The sequence below is a fragment of the Salmo trutta genome, chromosome 26 (genome assembly GCF_901001165.1).
Source record: "Salmo trutta chromosome 26, fSalTru1.1, whole genome shotgun sequence".
NCBI lineage: Eukaryota > Metazoa > Chordata > Actinopteri > Salmoniformes > Salmonidae > Salmo > Salmo trutta.
Window position 1 is genome coordinate 16,051,710 of NC_042982.1, and position 23,343 is coordinate 16,075,052.

Here is a 23,343-nt window from a genome sequence, read left to right on the forward strand (position 1 = left end):
ATCACCAACAGCAGAGGGTGCAAAAGGATTGAAACAATTATGTAAGTAAAAAAAAAAACACTTACAAATGTACACTTACAAAAACAACATAGTAGAACTCAAGTAATGAGGTAGTTCAGTAGGCTAAATGCATTGTTAGCGGGCAAGGAGGACATCAGGAATCAATACAATTGAGATTCACTCAAAGACCCCAGCCTACATTTCCTTGGAGACATGATATCTATAGATTGTTTTTTAAAATCCTTTAGATGGCAGTGTTTTACTACTATGCACCAAGGATTTTTCTCAACCCTCTCCTTTCTGAGCCCTATTGAACTGTGTCGTTATCCTCACAAGGGGAGGGTGCTAGAGTATTAACAACAGGGGAGCCAATAAGTTTGACTCCTATCTTTTTATTACTTATTCAACAAAATACATTATTTATACAAAAGTATATGGACATCCGTTCAAATTAGTGGGTTCTGCAATTTCATATTCACCCGTTGCTGACAGGTGTATAACATCGAGCACACAGCCATGCAATCTCCATAGACAAACATTGACCTTTAGAATGGCCTTACTGAGGAGCTCAGTGACTTTCAACTTGGCACCATCATGGGATGCCACGTTTCCAATAAGTCAGTTTGTCAAATTTCTGCCTTGCTAGAGCTGCCCCGGTCAACTATAAGTTCTGTAATGGTGAAGTGGAAAGGAGCAACAACGGCTCAGCCACAAAGTGGTAGGCCACACAAGCTCACAGAATGGAACCACCGAGTGCTGAAGAGCGGAGAATGTACAAATTGTCTTTCCTCAGTTGAAACACTCACAACCGAGTTCCAAACTGACTATGGAAGCAACGTCAAAACAATAGCTGATCGTCAGGAGCTTTATGAAATGGGTTTCCTTGGCCGAGCAGCCACACACAAGCCTAAGATCACCATGTTGAGTTTGGCTAAATGTTGAGTAGTCAACATTTAGCCAAAAGGTGCAATACACAAGATTTCTAGTAACACTTTACATCCCAACATGGTCTCAGAGCATTTCGCATTATTCTGTACGAATTAGAATTCGTATCCTATGTTACAAATTTGCAAAAACGTACAATGTTACATTTACATTTACATCATTTAGCAGACGCTCTTATCCAGAGCGACTTACAAATTGGTGCATTCACCTTATGATATCCAGTGGAACAACCACTTTACAATTGTACATCTATATCTTTTTTTGGGGGGGGGGGGTTAGAAGGATTACTTTATCCTATCCCAGGTATTCTTTAAAGAGGTGGGGTTTCAGGTGTCTCCGGAAGGTGGTGATTGACTCCGCTGTCCTGGCGTCGTGAGGGAGCTTGTTCCACCATTGGGGTGCCAGAGCAGCGAACAGTTTTGACTGGGCTGAGCGGGAACTGTGCTTCTGCAGAGGTAGGGAGGCGAGCAGGCCAGAGGTGGATGAACGCAGTGCCCTTCTTTGGGTGTAGGGACTGATCAGAGCCTGAAGGTACGGAGGTGCCGTTCCCCTCACAGCTCCGTAGGCAAGCACCATGGTCTTGTAGCAGATGCGAGCTTCAACTGGAAGCCAGTGGAGTGTGCGGAGGAGCAGGGTGACGTGAGAGAACTTGGGAAGGTTGAACACCAGACGGGCTGCGGCGTTCTGGATGAGTTGTAAGGGTTTAATGGCACAGGCAGGGATCCACGCCAGCAGCGAGTTGCACTAATCAAGACGGGAGATGACAAGTGCCTGGATTAGGACCTGCGCCGCTTCCTGTGGAAGGCAGGGTCGTTCTCTGCGAATGTTGTAGAGCATGAACCTACAGGATCGGGTCACCGCCTTGATGTTAGCGGAGAACGACAGGGTGTTGTCCAGGGTCACGCCAAGGCTCTTAGCACTCTGGGAGGAGGACACAATGGAGTTTTCAACCGTGATGGCGAGATCATGGAACGGGCAGTCCTTCCCCGGGAGGAAGAGCAGCTCCGCCTTGCCGAGGTTCAGCTTGAGGTGGTGATCCGTCATCCACACTGATATGTCTGCCAGACATGCAGAGATGCGATTCGCCACCTGGTTATCAGAAGGGGGAAACGAGAAGATTAATTGTGTGTCGTCTGCGTAGCAATGATAGGAGAGACCATGTGAGGATATGACAGAGCCAAGTGACTTGGTGTATAGCGAGAATAGGAGAGGGCCTAGAACTGAGCCCTGGGGGACACCAGTGGTGAGAGCATGTGGTGCGGAGACGGATTCTCGCCACGCCACCTGGTAGGAGCGACCTGTCAGGTAGGACGCAATCCAAGAGTGAGCCGCGCCGGAGATGCCCAACTCGGAGAGGGTGGAGAGGAGGATCTGGTGGTTCACAGTATCAAAGGCAGCAGATAGGTCTTTGAAGGATGAGAGTAGAAGAGAGAGAGTTAGCTTTAGCAGTGCGGAGAGCCTCCGTGACACAGAGAAGAGCAGTCTCAGTTTAATGACCAGTCTTGAAACCTGACTGATGTGGATCAAGAAGGTCATTCTGAGAGAGATAGCAAGAGAGCTGGCCAAGGACGGCACGCTCAAGAGTTTTGGAGAGAAAAGAAAGAAGGGATACTGGTCTGTAGTTGTTGACATCGGAGGGATCGAGTGTAGGTTTTTTGAGAAGGGGTGCAACTCTTGCTCTCTTGAAGACAGAAGGGACGTAACCAGCGGTCAAGGATGAGTTGATGAGCGAGGTGAGGTAGGGGAGAAGGTCTCCGGAAATGGTCTGGAGAAGAGAGGAGGGGATAGGGTCAAGCGGGCAGGTTGTTGGGCGGCCGGCCATCACAAGTCGCAATATTTATTCTGGAGAGAGAGGGGAGAAAGAGGTCAAAGCATAGGGTAGGGCAATGTGAGCAGGACCAGCGGTGTCGTTTCACTTAACAAACGAGGATCGGATGTCGTCAACCTTCTTTTCAAAATGGTTGACGAAGTCATCCGCAGAGAGGGAGGAGGGGAGGGGGAGGAGGATTCAGGAGGGAGGAGAAGGTGGCAAAGAGCTTCCTAGGGTTAGAGGCAGATGCTTGGAATTTAGAGTGGTAGAAAGTGGCTTTAGCAGCAGAAACAGAGGAAGAAAATGTAGAGTGGAGGGAGTGACAAGATGCTGCTCCCATATTACATGAACTGAAATAAAAGATCCTAGAACTTTTCCATATGCACAAAAAGCTTATTTCTCTCTAATTTTGTGCACAAATGTATTTACCTGCCTGTTAGTGAGCAGTTTCTCCTTTGTAAAGATAATCCATCCACCTGACAAGTGTGCATATGAAGAAGCTAATTAAACAGTATAATCATTACACAGGTGTACCTTGTACTGGGGACAATAAAAGGCCACTAAAATGTGCAGTTTTGTCACACAACACAATGCCACAGATGTCTCAAGGGAGAGTGCAATTGGCATGCTGACTGCAGGAATGTCCACCAGAGCTGTTGCCAGAGAATTTAATGGTAATTTCTCTACCATAAGCTGCCTCCAACGTCATATTAGAGAATTTGGCAGTGCGTCCAACCGGCCTCACAACCACAGACCACGTGTAACCACGCCAGCCCAGGACCTCCACATCCAGCTTCTTCACCTGCGGGATTGTCGGGGTGGGCGAGCACTGAGGAGTATTTCTGTCTGTAACAAAGCCCTTTTGTGGGGAAAAAAACTCCTTCTGATTGGCTGGGCCTGGCTCCCAAGTGGGTGGGGCCATGCCCTCCCAGACCCACCCATGGCTGCGCCCCTGCCCAGTCATGTGAAATCAATAGATTATAGAACTGTAACTCAGCAAAATCTTTGGATTTGTTGCATATTGCATTTATATTTTTGTTCAGTATAGTATGACTTAATTTGTTTTCTAGTGGTTCAGATTCATTCAGCCATTCAGATAACTTTGAATCAACTGAATACTAGTGCTGATTGATTAGTGCGATTTGATGTCGGTTCAGTTTCGATATATAATCACGTTTCTTTTCCCGATTTCGGTTTAATGCACTAGGCATTATGTTGGTTGAATGCTGTAACAACACAGAATAAAATAATTAATAAAAGTCCCATGATGGTAGTGACTGCACATTACTGCTTATCACTTATTGACCATCATTTTATATTCACATTACTTTAATAAAATATTTGTTTCATTTGATTACTTTATTATTTCATTACAAGTCATCCTTTCATTTTTTAAAAACATTTTTATTTCACCTTTATTTAACCAGGTAGGCCAGTTGAGAACAAGTTCTCATTTACAACTGTGACCTGGCCAAGATAAAGCAAAGCAGTGTGACAAAAACAACAACACAGAGTTACACATGGGATAAACAAACGTACAGTCAATAACACAATAGAAAATCTGTATACAGTGTGTGCAAATGAAGTAAGGAGGTAAGGCAATAAATAGGCCCTAGTGGTGAAGTAATTACAATTTAGCAATTAACACTGGAGTGATAGATGTGCAGATGAGGATGTGCAAGTAGAAATACTAGTGTGCAAAAGAGCAGAAAAAAATATATACATATGGGGATGAGGTAGGTAGTTGGTTGGATGGGCTATTTACAGATGGGCTGTGTACAGCTGCAGCGATTGGTAAGCTGCTCTGAGAGCCGATGCTTGAAGTTAGTGAGGGAGATATAAGTCTCCAAATTCAGTGATTTTTGCAATTTGTTCCAGTCATTGGCAGCAGAGAACTTGGAAGGAAAGGCGGCCAAAGGAGGTGTTGGCTTTGGTGATGACCAGTGAAATATACCTGCTGGAGCGCGTGCTACGGGTGGGTGTTGCTATGGTGACCAGTGAGCTGAGATAAGGCGGAGCTTTACCTAGCAAAGACTTATAGATGGCCTGAAGCCAGTGGGTTTGGTGATGAATATGTTGCGAGGACCAGCCAACGAGAGCATACAGGTCACAGTGGTGGGTAGTATGTGGGGCTTTGGTGACAAAACGGATGGCACTATGACAGACTGCATCCAATTTGCTCAGTAGAGTGTTGGAGGCAATTTTGTAAATGGCATCACCGAAGTCAAGGATTGGCAGGATAGCCAGTTATACGAGGATATGTTTGGCAGCATGAGTGAAGGAGGCTTTGTTTGGAAATAGGAAGCCGTTTTTAGATTTAATTTTGGATTGGAGATGCTTAATATGAGTCTGGGAGGAGATTTTACAGTCTAGCCAGACACCTAGGTATTTATAGATGTCCACATATTCTAAGTCAGAACTGTCCAGAGTAGTGATGCTAGTCGGGTGGGCGGGCGGGTGCGGGCAGCGATTGGTTAAAGAGCATGCATTTAGATTTACTAGCGTTTAATAGCAGTTGGAGGCCGCGGAAGGAGTGTTGTATGGCATTGAAGCTAATTTGGAGGTTTGTTAACACAGTGTACAAAGAAGGGCAGATGTATACAGAATGGTGTCGTCTGCATAGAGGTGGATCAAAGAATCACCTGCAGCACGAGCGACCCAAGAATTGAGAAAAGAGTCGGCCCGAGAATTGAACCCTGTGGCAGTCTGGGTCCGGACAACAGGCCCTCCGATTTGACACATTGAACTCTGAGAAGTAGTTAGTGAACCAGGCGAGGCAGTCATTAGAGAAACCAAGGCTGTTGAGTCTGCCGATAAGAATGTGGTGATTGACAGAGTCGAAAGCCTTGGCCAGGTTGATGAAGACGGCTGCACAATACTGTTTTTTAGCGATGGTGGTTATGATATCGTTTAGGACCTTGAGCGTGGCTGAGGTGCACCCGTGACCAGCTCGGAAACCAGGTTTTGCATAGCGGAGAAGGTTCGGTGGGATTCGAGATAGTCGGTGATCTGTTTGTTCACTTGGCTTTCGAAGACTTTAGAAAGGCAGGGCAGGATGGACATAGGTCTGAAACAGTTTGGGTCTACAGTGTCCGCTTTCCAATCTTTAGGAATCTCAGATGATACAAAAGAGAGGTTGAACAGACTAGTAATAGGGGTTGCGACAATGGGTCCAGATTGTCTAGCCCAGCTGATATGTAGGGATCCAGATTCTGCAGCTCTTTCAGGACATCAGCTGTCTGGATTTGGGTGAAGGAGAAACGGGGGGGCTTGGGCCAGTTGCTGCAGGGGGTGTAGAGCTGTTGGCCAGGATTGGGGTAGCCAGGCGGAAAGCATGGCCAGCCGTAGAGAAATACTTATTGAAATTCTCAATTATCATGTATTTATCAGTGGTGACAGTGTTTCCTAGCCTCAGTGCAGTGGGCAGCTGAGGGGAGGTGCTCTTATTCTCCATGGACTTTACAGTGGCCCAAAACGTTTTGGAATTAGTGCTGCAGAATGCAAATTTCTGTTTGAAAAAGCTAGCCTTTGCTTTTCTAACTGATTGTGTATATTGGTTCCTGACTTCCCTGAAAAGTTGCATATCGTGGGGACTATTCGAAGCTAGTGCAGTGCGCCACAGGATGTTTTTGTGCTGGTCAAGGGCAGTCAAGTCTGGAGTGAACCAAGGGCTATATCTGTTCTTAGTTCAACATTTTTTGAAAGGGGCATGTTTTTTTAAGATGGTGAGGAAGGCACATTTGAAGAACAACCAGGCATCCTCTACTGATGGGATGAGGTCAATATCCTTCCAGGATTCCCGGGCCAGGTCGTTTAGAAAGGCCTGCTTGCAGAAGTGTTTTAGGTAGCGTTTGACAGTGATGAGGGGTGGTTGTTTGACCGCGGACCCATAATGGACACAGGCAATGAGGCAGTGATCGCTGAGATCCTGGTGGTGTATTTAGAGGGCAAGTTGGTCAGGATGATATCTATGATGGTGCCCATGTTTATGGATGTAGGGTTGTACCTGGTGGGTTCCTTGATAATTTGTGTGAGATTGAGGGCTTCTAGCTTAGATTGTAGGACGGCCGGGATGTTAAGCATATCCCAGTTTAGATCACCTAACAGTACAAACTCTGAAAATAGATGAGGGGCAATCAATTCACATATGGTGTCCAGGGTACAGCTGGGAGCTGAGGGGGGTCTATAACAAGCGGCAACAGTGAGAGACTTATTTCTGGAGATATGGATTTATAAAAATAGTAGCTCGAACTGTTTGGGCATAGACCTGGATAGTAAGACAGAACTCTGCAGGCTATCTGTACAGTAGATTGCAACTCTGCCCCCTTTAGCAGTTCTATCTTGACGGAAAATGTTGTAATTGGGGATGGAAATTTCTGAATTTTTGGTGGCCTTCCTAAGCCAGGATTCAGACACGGCTAGGACATCAGGGTTGGTGGAGTGTGCTAAAGCAGTGAATGAAGCAAACTTAGGGAGGAGGCTTCTGATGTTAACATGCATGAACCCAAGGCTTTTCCGTTTACAGAAGTCAACAAATGAGAGTGCCTGGGGACACACAGGGCCTGGGTTAACCTCTACATCACCAGAGGAACAGAGGAGGAGTAGGATAAGGGTGTGTAGGCTTTTCAATTTGTAAGTCACTCTGGATAAGAGCGTCTGCTAAATGACGTAAATGTAAATGTAATAAGGGTACAGCTCAAGACTATAAGAACTGGTCGTCTAGTGCGTTTGGAACAGAGAGTAAAAGGAGCACACTTCTGGGCGTGGTAGGATAGATTCAGGGCATAATGCACAGACAAGGGCATGGTAGGGTGCGAGTACAGTGGAGGTAAACCTAGGCATTGAGTGACGATGAGAGAGGCTGCATCTCTGGAAGCGGCAGTTAAGGTAGGTGCGGTCTCCGCATGTGTGGGGGTGGGGCAAGGGAGCTAACCGAGGCATGTAGAGCGGGACTAGGGGCTCTGCAGTAAAACAAAACAATGAGAGTTACCCTAAACAACAGTATACAAGGCATATTGACATTAGGGGGAGGCATAAAGCAATCAAAGCTGATGATTGGAAGGGCTAAGACAACAACGGGTAAACAACTAAGACAACAATAACGAGTAAATGGCGATGAATGGGCAGAGATGGCCAGTTAGCTACACACAGGGCCTGAGTGGGGCCGACAGATAAATAAAAAGATGTACAGTGTTAATGAACAGTCCAGTATACATCAGCTGTGTAGCCGAGTGATCATAGGGTCCAATAAGCAGCAATGGACAAAACTGGGAGCTGCTCGGCAGTCGTCACTAAGCTAGGCGAGCAGGAGACACGGCGCTCAGAGAGTTAGCGGGCCGGGGCTAGTAGCTGGATCCTCACCGACATCAACGACGCAGAGGCCAGTTGAGAGCACATCGGCCGAAATACGTCAGCAGACCAGTCGTGATGGATCGGCGGGGCTCCGTGTCGACAAAGGGGTCAGGCCAATTGGCAAGAGAGGTATTGTAGTTGGTGTACTTCGTTTGCTAGCTGGGGCTTGGGCCTAGCTCGAGGCTAACTGGTGCTTGCTTCTGGACAAGGGTGTTAGCCACGATAGCCACTCGCTAGCAGCTAGCTAGCTGCGATGATCTAGTGTAATGGTCCAGAGCTTGCATAAGGAATCCGGTGATGTAGTGGGATAAAAGCAGTCCGATATGCTCAGGGCTGATATCGCGATGTGTAGACTGGCAGATATTATCCGGGCTATCCAGGCTAAAGCGGCTGGTGTCTGTGCTAAAGGTAAAGACTGCTAGCAGTGGCTCACAATGACTAAATAGCTAGTAGCTAATTACCTGGCTAGCTTCTGAAAGCTAGCTTTTGATGGAGGTTCCAGTTATAAGGGCTAAAAGAAATAGCAGATCCGTACTACGTTGGGTGAGGCAGGTTGCAGGAAGGTATATTTTATTCGAAAATGGAAAAAGAGACTGAAATGTATACAGAAAACGAAAAAAGCTTAATATTTACACGGGACAAAAATGGGACATAAACAAACGCTGCTACGCCATCTTGGAAACCAATCTCTATAGAGCTGCTGCCTATGCTGTCTGACAAAAACACTATTTTAATAGTTCTTCAAAGTAAATAAGGCATACTTTAATGACTGCTGAATACCAAGTATCAATCACTTAAATCATGTGTTTTCAGGTAGAGATACCTCACACAGCAACTGTATTCTATCCCTCGCGTGTTCTCTCTTCCCTCAGTTGACGATGTCTCCGTGTCTGCTCCACGCAGACCAGAAAAGATGGCGCGCTACATTGCAGTGATCGTACAATATGGGCTTGAATTGGGAACTGCACATCGAGCTCACAGAAAAAACACGAACAAAATGGAATTCAAATAATTGATCCGACGCCAATCAATTACTTGTTTATAAACCGAAAAATTACAGAAATGTAATCACTCAACAGTAAGCACTACTAATCGCTCTGCACTACTGTATAAAATCAGTGACATAGCTGATATAGCTTGAGCTACGTCAGAATTGCTCACCAATCAAAACATGACTGCCAAATAGTTGATTAAGCCCCTGACTTCTGTTCCCAGACTGTGCTTCACCTGGCTGCACAGAAGAACCAACACCTGATGGCGGATGATCTGATTCGCCATGATGCCTGTGTGAACGAGAAGGACAGATGTGGAAAGACCTGTCTGCATCTCAGTGGTGAGAATGGATACATTCGAGTTCTAGAGGTAAATACAGCCAACTGACATGCAATATTGACAGACCAAACCTGTTGTGTGAGCTGAGGTCTTTGAAGGTTAGCTCCGATGACTTGAGATAGTAGAGTATTTGAAGTATTTTTGGGAGGTATTTTAAATGTTACATTTCAACATGCTACCCTGTCATTAGGATTATATAAGGTATAGCCTACTGCAGCACCTTCACAACCCAGGAAACGTGTTTGTCATGTTACTGTGTACAAAGGTAAACAATGATTAGTTCCCACAATGAAATTGATACCCTGAACCTCTGCAAGACTATATGCTGTTTGATCTTTCTAATGATATACATATTTCTTCTTTTAGGTTATGAAAAATATGATGAAAGAAGGGATTTATGTAGATGTCGAAGATACCAATAATTATGGTATGTTTGGCTTTCTTGTTTTCAGATTCTGTTCAGAACCTTCCATATAAAAAACTCTTAATGCGAGTTATATTTAAAGCTGCAATATGTAACATTCTGGGGCGTTATAAATCTGTCATTCTCATTGAAAGGAAGTCTAAGAAGTGGTAGATCTGTTCTATGTGGGCTATTTCTATGCTTCCCGTTCTTAAGTGTAGTTTTACTTTTCTTTTACTTTTGGTTTTGTACACCAGCTTCAAACAGCTGAAAATACAATCTTTTTGGTTATTGAAAATCTATTTCACAGTGGTTTAGATGGTACAATTGCTTGTTTTGTCACAAAAACTGAAATTAGGCGAACTATCACAATTTTAGCAACTAGGAAATGGCGGAGGGATTTCTGCATATTGCACCTTTATTAAAGGGATTGTTCACTCCAAAATTAAAGTTTGTCATATGATTCAGACCTCAAAAGTAGTCAAACGTTAAGATGAATCCATGTCCCACGGCATTAGTAGTGAGCTATATGCCTCAACCACAAATTAATGGAAAAGATAAGCACCAAACAAAATCATGAAATGTTATAGTGTATCTTTTCCATTCATTTGGGATTGAGGCATATACAGTGCATTCGGAAAGTATTCAGACCACTTTACTTTTTCCACATTTTGTTACGTTACAGTCTTATTCGAAAAATGTATTAAATTAATATTTTTCCTCATCAATCTACACACAATACCCCACAATGACAAAGCGAACACAGGGTTTTCGAAATGTTTGCAAATTTTTTAAAATAAAAGAAATACCTTATTTACATAAGAATTCAGACCCCTTGCTATGAGGCTTGAAATTGAGCTCAGGTGCATCCTGTTTCCATTGATCATCCTTAAGATATTTCTACAACTTGATTGGAGTCCACTTGTGGTCAATTCAATTTATTGGACATGATTTGGTAAGGTCCCACAGTTGACCGTGCATGTCAGAGAAAAAAACAAGCCATGAGGTCGAAGGAATTGTCCGTAGAGCTCCGAGAAAAGATTGTGTCGAGGGACAGATCTGGGCAAGGGTACCAAAACATTTCTGCAGCATTGAGGGTCCCCAAGAGCACAGTGGCCTCCATCATTCTTAAATGGAAGAAGTTTGAAACCACCAAGACTCTTCCCAGAGCTGGCCGCCCAGCCAAATTGAGCAATCGGGGGAAAAGGGAGATAACCAGGAACCCAATGGTCACTCTGACAGAGCTCCAGAGTTCCTCTGTGGAAATGGGAGAACCTTCCGGGAAAGGACAACCATCTCTGCAGCACTCCACTAATCAGACATTTATGGTAGTTTTTTTAACCATAGATTTTCAAGCAGATCTAAGTCTAAAATGTAACACGGCCACTCAGGAGCGTTCACTGTCTTCTTGGTAAGCAACTCCAGTGAAAATTTGGCCCAGGTTATCTTCTAGGATTTTCAGTTTCTTTTTTATCCTTAATTATGAAGGATGCCTTTATCTTTGTAGTGACTGGGTGTATTGATACACCATCTAAAGTGTAATTAATAACTTCACCATGCTCAAATAGATGCTCTCCTTTGCGAGGCATTGGAAAACCTCCCTGGTCTTTGTGGTTGAATATGTGTTTGAAATTCACTGCTCGACTGAAGGACCTTACAGATAATTGTATGTGTGGTATACAGAGATGAGGTAGTGTGGTGGCTAATTTCTGCATTACCAAATGAGGAGTTACAAACTTCACACACCAGTCGGAGTTATACTTAAACTACATCTTTAATAATAAGAGCTTTGCAAAAGCACTTGACTTTCAATGATGCGCTATCTCTAATGAACCATAGAAAAGTGACAACACAAAAGTACATGTCACGTCCTGACCAGTAGAGAGGATATTTTGTTATTGTAGTTTGGTCAGGACGTGGCAGAGGGTAGTTGATTTATGTATTACGGGTTTTTTTGGTCACTGGTCTATGTTTGTATTTCTATGTGTATGTTCTAGGGTAGTTTTTCTATGTGTAGGTTGGGTGCTGGACTCTCAATTGGAGGCAGGTGTTTCTAGTTGCCTCTGATTGGGAGTCCTATAAATAGGTGTGTGTTTTGTTTGTCACTTGTGGGTAGTTGTTTGAGAGCACTGCTTTTGTTGAGCCTGCTTCTCTGTTCCTGCTTCTCTGTTCCTGTCGTTAGTTTGTTTATTGTTTTTCCGTGGTGTTCTCATTTTATTTAATAAATATGTTGAGCACGCAACCCGCTGCGCCTTGGTCCCATTCTCTCTTCCACAACAGCTGTGACAGTACAAAGATCTTTTATAGCCAAGATACACCACTCTCAACGTACATGACGAACAACAGATCTTAGAAACAGTTCACAAAGGGACTTTATATTTGAGAAAGGAGTATCCCTTAGCCAGATAACATTTGCTATAAATTATCGTTCAGTTTGGTCCCTAAGACAAGGTTCTAATCTCGTTCCTGGTACTACATAGTACAAAAACACCAACTCTTCCAATGGCATATATCAATTGTCAACTCTAGATACTCCCATCTCAAGTAAACCCCCTCTTGATCCCACTCCTGGACAAGCTCACTGAGGGGACTGACTTGCGCACAGACATTGTGGAGACAAATAATTGGTTCCCCATTAATCACACCATCCCTTCACATGGTTTAAGAATAGGTAAAGACACATTCACATATGAAGACAATATTCCATTCTGTCCTCTTCCCTTTCTGATATTCTGCATAGCACCAGGGACATGTGAAAGACAAGCCTGACCTCTCCCCTCTCTGGGCCCCAAGTGACTGAGCCCTAGCTAAGGGAAGATGTGCAACTGTCAACACCAGAGTCCAAAGGGATACATTCTAATGACAAGTATCTCACATAAGCATATTATGCAAATAAAACATCTCAATTATCTATGTTACCCAACTAATTCTGATTCATCTGCCACAGTAGTCATTCAGAAATCATGTTCAACACTATTATTGCACACAGATTGAGTCCATTTAACTTATTATGTGACTTTTTACTCCCAAACTTATTTAGGCTTGCCACAACAAAGGGGTTGAATACTTATTGACTCAAGACATTTCAGCTTTAAATTTGTAATTCATTTGGAAAAATGCACCACAAAATTATTCCACTTTGACTTTAAAAATCTTAATTTAATCAATTTAAACCTAGGTTGTAACACAACAAAATGTGGAAAAAGTCAAGGGGTGTGAATACTTTCTGAAGGCACCATACATTGAAAAGTCCATTACCAGAATGTCATTGTCATAACTCATGTTTCTTCCATTGTTAAATTCCCTTTCCCTTACATACTTTGATAGATTTTGGGTGGTTGGTCTTATTCTACACTGCCTCATGTCTGTGCTTGGTATGTATTGTGGTCAGGGCTCAGTGTGTTTCAGTGTGCAGCAGTGGCTCTGAACGTCACAGTGCGAGAGCTGGAGAGAAGTGTGGCCCCCAGTCAGATGAGACTCCACACACTACGCAAGAAGCAGATAATGGAAACACTGTCTGCTGCAAATGGGAAGCTACCATCACACTCTGGTCAGTGTCTACGGATGATATAGGCTGCTAAAGTTTGGAATTTGGAAGTCATAATGTGTTCATTTAAGTTATTAAGCTAAGAATGTATTAAGTTTGAATGAATCCACACAAAGATATACGGTAGATCCTGGAGTATTTAAAGAACCATTCATGCTCTGTTTGCTTAAGCCTTAAAGTGCAGGAGATAAAAATGCTGTCAACTACTCTCCCTCAGGATAATCGCTGTGGGGAGAATGCAAATGATGTGGGAAGCAAAATGGAGTCCTGCAAGTTTATGCAAGGAGTGGTCTCCAGACCCAGTAAGGTAAGCTACTTCTAAACTTCAGTATTTTTCGTACGATTGCGATGGGGGGTTGTAGATAAAAAAATACTCTACATTTGAGTTTATCTTTGTTTCACACTGTTTTATTGAACACACAAATGCAAATGATAATTTCTTGCTGTTCTTGCTGTTTTTGATGTATCGAAAAACACAGTTTTATTTGGTTACAGTTTGATTTCATAGGGTCCTCGATAAATTGAGTAATTTCCAAAATCTATTAGATTCATGGTTTTAATTTGGTTTTAATCTCTTTCTTAGGGGAACTATGTGACCTAGATTGGGTGTCCATCCACATAGCTGTTCCTTATGAAATGATGTGTGCATCTGCCAAGCAAGGCATACCAGAGAACTGACAGCAAATGTTTCAAGCTTGAACGTGTCTTGGAAAAAGGTAAATGTGGTTCAGAAAGTCTTTAATTTTGTAATACCTAATTCTTTGTTAGGTGGCTTTAAAAGTAAGAGGCTTTCTTCAAGGCAAGGTACAGTTCTTATGTAAAGCATCCAAAGTTTTATGTAAGCTAAAACACGATTGGAAATTGAGTGTTTTGCAATAAGACTTTGATTGCACATTCGCTGGTTTCTGTGAAACTTCCACTGTTTGTTACATTAAAGTAACAACATGTAAATGCAAGTTACGCTAAATGTTATTTGGTAAATGTGATATTTGTGTTGTATGTAATACAACGAGAGTCATATTCTTACACACTTACTTCTAGGAGGGAAAGTGATCATGTTCAAAGCAGCCAGTTTAGGCTGGAAAGTAGAAACCAAGTCGCCAAGACGTTGTTACACGGGTGAATACTCTCCTATCATACTACATTACAAAGGTGTGTGGAGTATGACACCAATTATACGTGTGTGTCTGTGTGTGTGTCTGTGTGTATGTGTGTGCGAGTGTGTGCGTTTTTCTATAATGAATACCAAGGTTATCAACAATGTTCTTATATGTATATAGGCCTATATGGTGAACGTTAAAGGTGCAACCCATAAGTTCATCTCAGCTGATGGAGAGGGTCATTGCAAGTTCAAAACAAAAAAAGTAGTGGAACAGGCACAGTCATTGGCATAAATAAAACTACATTGTACTTTGTGGCGTTTCCACAGGAGACATAGGAATTTACATATTACACTTTTGTTATACATTTTTGGCTGGTGTCATGTTATATTACCAACATGGTCATCTCGTACTAGACACATTCAAGGCATGTGGCATTGTGTGTGGTAACAGGTTTTTGAAATTGTAGTGAACTATCTTTTTAAAAAATAATTTAGTAGACTATCTTAAAGACATTCACCAAATATGATTTACTATGAACCAAAAAAGTTGCTCTTTATTTTACACAGTAAATCAGCATTGCTCTTTTTGTATGGTTGACAGTACATTCAGATGGCAGTCAGGTAAACTAGTCAACTAGTACAGCCATGAATGTCTAATCTTTGTTGTTATGGTGGAGCTTGGGTGTTAACCCTGAATTCCTTGACTAAAATCCTTTCTCATTTTATAATCCCAATGTTATGCTGGTTGTATACCGCATACTTTACGATAACACTTTATTAGTCCCTGAAAGGAGCTAAATTCTTCACTTAAAAATATTTCGTGGTTTGCACTGCATTGTTTTTGTAAATAATGGTTGTGATGTAGCTAGCTTCACTTCACCTCCAACAATTTAAAGCAGTTTTTATTTGCACTTATTCTTATTGTAGTTGTAGTAGTATATTTGTTAGTAATTTTTATTACACATATAGTACTATGTAGTTGTAGTGGTGTAGTTATTGTATTTGAAATTAAAAAGTAACTATTTCTCCCACTATAAAGAGACCATTATCTGTATGCTGGTGTTTGGTATGCAAGGTTTTTATACTGCCCTACCAAGGAACTGCTCATTTGGTGGAAAATGTGTTAATGTCATTTTTGATACAGTAAATACATGCTTAATCATGTGGACAAGTATCATGCCTCTATTGTATTGTGTTTTGGAGAAAATTGGGTCATGTTAGCAGTAACTGTATAAGGTTACTGTGAAACCAATAAAAAACAATAATAAAAGCTATTTTTCTCAGTTCCACACTTTGAGTAGTTACTGCCTTTTTGCTTGGTAGGGCAGAATACCAGTCAAAGGTTTGGACAAACCTGCTCATTCAAGGGTTTTTCTTTCTTTCTTTTTTATATTATAGAATAATAGTGAAGACATCAAAACTATGAAATAACATGTATGGAATCATGTAGTAACCCAAAAAGTGTTAAACAAATCTAAATATAATTCAGATTTTTCAAAGTAGACAGCTTTGCACACTCTTGGCATTCTCTCAAACAGCTTCATGAGGAATGCTTTTCCAACAGTCTTGAAGGAGTTCCCACATATACTAAGCACTTGTTGGCTGCTGGGTGATTGTAGAGACAAGGTCATCTGATGCAGTACTCCATCACTCTCCTTCTCGGTCAGATAGCCCTTACAGAGCCTGGAGGTGTGTTTTGGGTCATGGTCCTGTTGAAAAACAAATGATAGTCCCACTAAGTGCAAACCAGATGAAATGGCATATATCTGCAGAATGCTGTGGTAGCCATGCTGGTTAAGTGTGCCTTGATTTTGAAATAAATCACTGACAGTGTCACCAGCAAAGCACGCCCCCACCATCACACCTCCGCCTCCATGCTTCACAGTGGGAACCACACAGGCAGAGAACATCTGTTCACCTACTCAGCGTCTCACAAAGACATGGCGGTTGGAACCAAAAATCTAAAATTGGGACTCATCAGACCAAAGAACAGATTTACACCGGTCTAATGTCCATTGCTCGAGTTTCTTGGCCAAAGCAAGTCTCTTCTTAATATTGGTGTCCTTTAGTAGTAGTTTCTTTGCAGCAATTTGACCATGAAGGCCCGATTTACGCAGTCTCCTCTGAACAGTTGATGTTGAGATGTGTCTGTTACTTGAAGTCTGTGAAGCATTTACAGTTGAAGTCGGAAGTTTACCTTAGCCAAATTGTCACGGTTGTCGTAAGGAGAAGCGAACCAAAGTGCAGCGTGTGTGTCGTTCCACATTTTATTTATATTGTGAAACTATGCGATACATAAACATAAACTAAAGAACAACAGAACAAACCGTGACGCAGAGTTGAAACATACACTACTCAAAAAACAATCTCCCACAAACCCAGGTGGAAAAAAACCCTACTTAAGTATGACCTCCAATTAGAGACAACGAGGACCAGCTGCCTCTAATTGGAGATCATCCCAAACAAAAACCAACATAGAAATACAAAACTAGAACCTGACAACATAAAAAAACTAAACTAGAACACCCCCCCTGTCACACCCTGACCTACTCTACCATAGAAAATAACAGCTTTCTATGGTCAGGACGTGACACAAATACATTTAAACTCAGTTTTTCACAATTCCTGACATTTAATCCTAGTAACAATTCCCTGTCTTAGGTCAGTTAGGATCACCACTTTATTTTAAGAATGTGAAATGTCAGAATAATAGCAGGGAGAGTTATTTATTTCAGCTTTTATTTCTTTCATCACATTCCCAGTGGGTCAGAAGTACACTCAATTACATACACTCAATTAGTATTCGGTAGCATTGTCTTTAAATTGTTTAACTTGGGTCAAACCTTTCGGGTAGCCTTCCACAAGCTTCCCACAATAAGTTGGGTGAATTTTGGCCCATTCCTCCTGACAGAGCTGGTGTAACTGAGTCAGGCTTGTAGGCTTCCTTGCTCGTACACGCTTTTTCAGTTCTGCCCACACATTTTCCATAGGACTGAGTTCAGGGCTTTGTGATGGCCACTCCAATAGCTTGACTTTGTTGTCCTTAAGCGATTTTGCCACAACTTTGAAAGTATGCTTGGGGTCATTGTCCATTTGGAAGACCCATTTGCGACCAAGCTTTAACTTCCTGACTAATGTCTTGAGATGTTGCTTCAATATATCCACATCATTTCCGTTCCTCATGATGCCATCTATTTTGTGAAATGGTGTTTATACTTGCGTACTATTGTTTGTACAGATGAACGTGGTACCTTCGTGCTCCTAGATCTTAGTGCTGCTTTTGATACCATTAATCACCACATTCTTTTGGAGAGATTGGAAACCCAAATTGGTCTACATGGACAAGTTCTGGCCTGGTTTAGATCTTATCTGTCGGAAAGATATCAGTTTGTCTCTGTGAATGGTTTGTCCTCTGACAAATCAACTGTAAATTTCGGTGTTCCTCAAGGTTTTGTTTTAGGACCACTATTGTTTTCACTATATATTTTACCTCTTGGGGATGTCATTCGAAAACATAATGTTCAATTTCACTGCTATGCGGATGACACACAGCTGTACATTTCAATTAAACATGGTGAAGCCCCAAAATCGCCCTCGCAGAAGCCTGTGTCTCAGACATAAGGAAGTGGATGGCTGCAAACTTTCTACTTTTAAACTCGGACAAAACATAGATGCTTGTTCTAGGTCCCAAGAAACAAAGAGATCTTCTGTTGAACCTGACAATTAATCTGGATGGTTGTACAGTCGTCTCAAATAAAACTGTAAAGGACCCTGATCTCTCTTTTGAAGAACATATCAAGACTGTTTCAAGGACAGCTTTTTTCCATCTACGTAACATTGCAAAAATCTGAAACTTTCTGTCCAAAAATGACGCAGAAAAATTAATCCATGCCTTTGTTACTTCTAGGTTGGACTACTGCAATGCTCTACTTTCCGGCTACCCGGCTAAAGCACTAAACAAACTTCAGTTAGTGCTAAATACGGCGGCTAGAATACTGACTAGAACCCAAAAATTTGATCATATTACTCCAGTGCTAGCCTCCCTACACTGGCTTCCTGTTAAGGCAAGGGCTGATTTCAAGGTTTTACTGCTAACCTACAAAGCATTACATGGGCTTGCTCCTACCTATCTTTCCGATTTGGTCCTGCCGTACATACCTACACGTACGCTACGGTCACAAGACGCGGGCCTCCTAATTGTTCCTAGAATTTCTAAGCAAACAGCTGGAGGCAGGGCTTTCTCCTATAGAGCTCCATTTTTATGGAATAGTCTGCCTACCCATGTGAGAGATGCAGACTCAGTCTCAACCTTTAAGTCTTTACTGAAGACACATCTCTTCAGTAGGTCCTATGATTAAGTGTAGTCTGGCCCAGGGGTGTGAAGGTGAACGGAAAAGCTGGAGCAACGAACCGCCCTTGCTGTCTCTGCCTGGCCGGTTTCCCCTCTTTCCACTGGGATTCTCTGCCTCTACCCCTATTACAGGGGCTGAGTCACTGGCTTACTGGTGTTCTTCCATGCCGTCCCTGGGAGGGGTGCGTCACTTGAGTGGGTTGAGTCACTGACGTGGTCTTCCTGTCTGGGTTGGCGCCCCCCCTTGGGTTGTGCCGTGGCGGAGATCTTTGTGGGCTATACTCGGCCTTGTCTCGGGATGGTATGTTGGTGGTTGGAGATATCCCTCCAGTGGTGTGGGGGCTGTGCTTTGGCAAAGTGGGTGGGGTTATATCCTACCTGTTTGGCCCTGTCCGAGGGTTTCATCGGATGGGGCCACAGTGTCTCCTGACCCCTCCTGTCTCAGCCTCCAGTATTTATGCTGCAGTAGTTTATGTGTCGGGGGGCTAGGGTCAGTCTGTCACATCTGGAGTATTTCTATTGTCTTTTCCGGTGTCCTGTGTGAATTTAAATATGCTCTCTCTTTTTCTCTTTCTTTCTTTCTCTCTCTCGGAGGACCTGAGCCCTTGGAATATGCCTCAGGACTACCTGGCTTGATGACTCCTTGCTGTCCCCAGTTCACCTGGCCGTGCTGCTGCTCCAGTTCCAACTGTTCTGCCTGCAGCTATGGAACCCTGACCTGTTCACTGGACGTGCTACCTGTCCCAGACCTGCTGTACCAGACCTGCTGGAACCCTGACCTGTTCAACGGACGTGCTACCTGTCCCAGACCTGCTGTTTTCAACACTCTAGAGACAGCAGGAGCGTTAGAGATACTCTCAAAGATCGGCTATGAAAAAGCCAACTGACACTTACTCTTGTGTTACTGACTTGTTGCACCCTCGACAACTACTATGATTATTATTATTTGACCATGCTGGTCATTTATGAACATTTGAACATCTTGGCCATGTGCTGTTATAATCTCCACCCGGCACAGCCAGAAGAGGACTGGCCACCCCTCATAGCCTGGTTCCTCTCTAGGTTTTGTCCTAGGTGTTGTCCTTTCTAGGGAGTTTTTCCTAGCCACCGTGCTTCTACACCTGCATTGCTTGCTGTTTGGGGTTTTAGGCTGGGTTTCTGTACAGCACTTTGAGATATCAGCTGATGTAAGAAGGGCTATATAAATACATTTGATTTGAATTTGATTTTGGAAATTGCTCCCAAGGATGTCAAGCAAAGAGGCACTGAGTTTGAAGGTAGGCCTTGAAATACATCCACAGGTACACCTCCAATTGACTCAAATTATGTAAACTAGCCTATCAGAAGCTTCTAAAGCCATGACATCATTTTCTGGAATTTTTCAAGCTGTTTAAAGGCACAGTCAACTTTGTGTATGTAAACTTCTAACCCACTGGAATTGTGATACAGTGATTTTTTTGTGAAATAATCTGTCTCTAAACAATTGTTGGAAAAATGACTTGTGTCATGCACAAAGTAGATGTCCTAACCGACTTGCCAAAACTATAGTTTGTTAACAAGACATTTGTGGAGTGTTTGAAAAACGAGTTTTAATGACTCCAACCAAAGTGTACGTAAACTTCCGACTTCAACTGTATTTGGGCTGCAATCTGAGGTGCAGTTAACTCTAATGAACTTATCCTCTGCAGCAGAGGTAACTTTGGGTCTTGCTTTTCTGTGGTGGAACTCATGAGAGCCAGTTTCATCATAGTGCTTCATGGTTTTTGTAATTTCACTTGAAGAAACTTTCTTGAAATATTCCATATTGACTGACCTTCATGTCTTAAAGTAATGATGGACTGTCATTTCTCTTTGCTTATTTTAGCAGTTCGTGCCATAATATGGACTTAGTCTTTTACTAAATAGGGCTATTTTCTGTATACCACCAAATACCTTTCATAACAGATTTGCTCAAACGCATTAAAAATGAAATTAATTTGATAAATTAACTTTTAACAAGGTTTAACACTTTTTGGCATACTACATGAGTCCATATGTGTTATTTCCTAAGTTTTAATGTCTTCACTATTATTCTACAATGTAGAAAATAGTCAAAATAAAGAAAAGTCCTTGAATGAGTAGTTACTGTATGTATTTGTATACATTTGTTCAATATTGTTTTTTTTATTCAGAAAGAGCTAGATGAGATAGAGTATATGCACAACCCAGACCTTTGGAATTGATTGGAGATTTTCAAACTAAAATAATCAAGTTAAGCACACCGATCTCAGGTTACCATTCAGCTAACCTCGTCCCCTGGCTCAATTGCTTCCGGTTCGACAGAGAGAGAGCTGGCTGGAGATGAGATTAGGATTCAGCCCACGGTAACAATGGAGTCATGCTAAAATACTGTAGCCGTCCATGTTCTTTATTTATGTATTTGTGTGCAATTCTAATTTAGACTGGTTGTCTCAAGGCTTTGTTGATCAACGAATAAGCTGAAAACTGATAGGAACGCAAGCAGCTATAAGTTTGTTTTAGTCTTGCAGGAGGAGTGTTGTTGAACGAATGATGGGCTGTCACTCACATCTTTGAGTTTAGTGATGCCTGAGTGTATAAGATGTTACTGGTGGTGCACAGTTTCTGTATGGCTACATAGCTGGTGCTTGGCCCCTTTTAAGTTGATTTGTTTATACCACTTTCCCATGACCTTTATTATTAAAGATTAAAGCAATTTTACCTGATGGCCTTTGCCTTGTTTCAGTCCGATGATTACAGTGTTGGTGCCATTCTTACACAGTTCAGCTCTCCATATTGTAAGGAATTCTATAATGTATAATTTGCAGAGTCTTGCTGGCCAGATCCACAATGATCTCACACGTTTACATTTTCATTCACGCAACCTTGTCTCAGCATTTCATATTATTCTGTACGTAAATCCAAGACACTCCATTTGTGACTCGTTTCAGGAAACTAGGCGTATGTCGCACGTCACCAGCTCACAAATATTTTTATTAAAATGCTTTTTTGGCAGAAATGCCTTCTGGAACATGTGAACTTTCGTGTGCCTTAATATCAAACTTGTATGCCATCTGTAAATACAAAATACAATTGTTAAATTACGAGCCTAGTTGATTTAGCCACGGAAAAAGTCAAAAACCTTCCTGCTAGCCATGATTGGCTGAGATAATAAATGGACTGGACATGCCGAGAGATGAGTTTGGATTGGTCTGCCATGTAGCACCTTCTGTCTATAACATGAGCTGCTCGGTATGTGTAGATAATCCTTTCTACTGCAGTTTTTTAAAGATATCATGGATAACCGCAAAAGTGTTTCTCCGGATTATATCTTCAAATTAAGGGAAACCATGGCATCCGTGACAGAGTGGGAGAAAGATCTGATGATTCTTATGGCATTGCACACGGTCAGAGTGACTTGACGCAATGGGCCAAGCAAGCTGTACAAACAAAACGGAAACGACACAGTATGTCTTATTTAATGAAAGGGGTTGCAGTCTGCCATGAAGTGTTCATCCATATATACGTGTAACAGGGTTATATTGTTGATTCCCCTTGCCACTTTATTGTTAAGCCAATGGGTTTTTAGTTTTATTTTTGTCTTGCCTTCACCTACTCAACATGGCATCTTATTGGCGGGTTTGCGTAGCTTGCTTACGAGGGAGGATGTTTCAGTTAGAATTGTCCCAGTGAACAAGCACCAAACCAGCGGTAAGTTTTTGGTTGCAAAGCACTGTACATCAAAAGTGATTTTTATACTCCCCAGTGATGATTTAAATGTACAATTTATATCAATTTGTTTGTAAATGTTATTCGAACATCACACATAAGATGCAGCGGTTTTTGATGAATATTTGTTGTGCATTTTGTTGTAGAGAATTCCAGCTAATACTAGCTAGCAACTTACTGTGTCTGGTGGGGGGGTTGTATATTTTGTACAGTGCGTGAGTGCAGAGTTGGATGGTGAGCCGTGCATTGCATGACGTGCAATTTTGTGCTGTTCCTATCAGGTACATTGCTAAAGATATTATATTGTAATTGTATTATTTTGGTAACTACATTGCCCAGTGAACAAGCACCAAACCAGCGTGCGTGAGTCCAGAGTTGGATGGTGAGCCGTGCATTGCATGACGTGCAATTTTGTGCTGTTCCTATCGGAATAAAGCTCCATGACTGGTGTTACAAGTTGGAGTTCGTGTCGATGATTGATTGTACACAACGCAAGAAGAGTACTGTTACATACGGGTAAGATTCTGGCTACATTTTCAGATATTATACATTTTGTTAGAAAGTCATTTGCATTTCTAGTTATAGCCTAATGTTAACTAGCTAACTAACATTGAACCTAGTTTGTTAGCGTTAACTAGCTATGACAAACTGTTTGTATTGCTAGTACTATATGGATTGGGATTCTGGTTTATTGTTTATCTAGCTAGCTAGCTACATGGCTAAACAAAAGACTCCAAGTTAAAGCATACTGTTAGCTAGCTAGCTAACGTTAGCT

The 23,343-nt window shown here is 42.3% G+C and overlaps 1 protein-coding gene across 1 annotated transcript; it reads left to right on the top strand.

Annotated features, from left to right (window-relative positions):
• Positions 1–7,526: 7,526 nt before the first annotated feature.
• Positions 7,527–23,024, top strand: LOC115163260 (NF-kappa-B inhibitor zeta-like). Its single transcript, XM_029714986.1, has 7 exons — positions 7,527–7,642; positions 9,323–9,469; positions 9,806–9,866; positions 13,234–13,392; positions 13,607–13,696; positions 13,973–14,105; positions 22,530–23,024. Exons 1-5 carry the CDS (start codon positions 7,607–7,609, stop codon positions 13,609–13,611), a joined length of 408 nt encoding a protein of 135 aa, XP_029570846.1. The 5' UTR covers positions 7,527–7,606; the 3' UTR covers positions 13,612–13,696; positions 13,973–14,105; positions 22,530–23,024.
• The last annotated feature ends 319 nt before the right edge of the window (positions 23,025–23,343 follow it).

What these genes read in the sequence shown, in the direction of transcription:
- LOC115163260 (XM_029714986.1), top strand. Translation starts at nt 7,607, where the DNA reads ATGAGAGAGGCTGCATCTCTGGAAGCGGCAGTTAAG. An exon ending in CTCTGGAAGCGGCAGTTAAG is followed by an intron (nt 7,643 to 9,322) that starts GTAGGTGCGGTC and finishes TTCTGTTCCCAG; the next exon opens with ACTGTGCTTCACCTGGCTGC. An exon ending in GATACATTCGAGTTCTAGAG is followed by an intron (nt 9,470 to 9,805) that starts GTAAATACAGCC and finishes TTCTTCTTTTAG; the next exon opens with GTTATGAAAAATATGATGAA.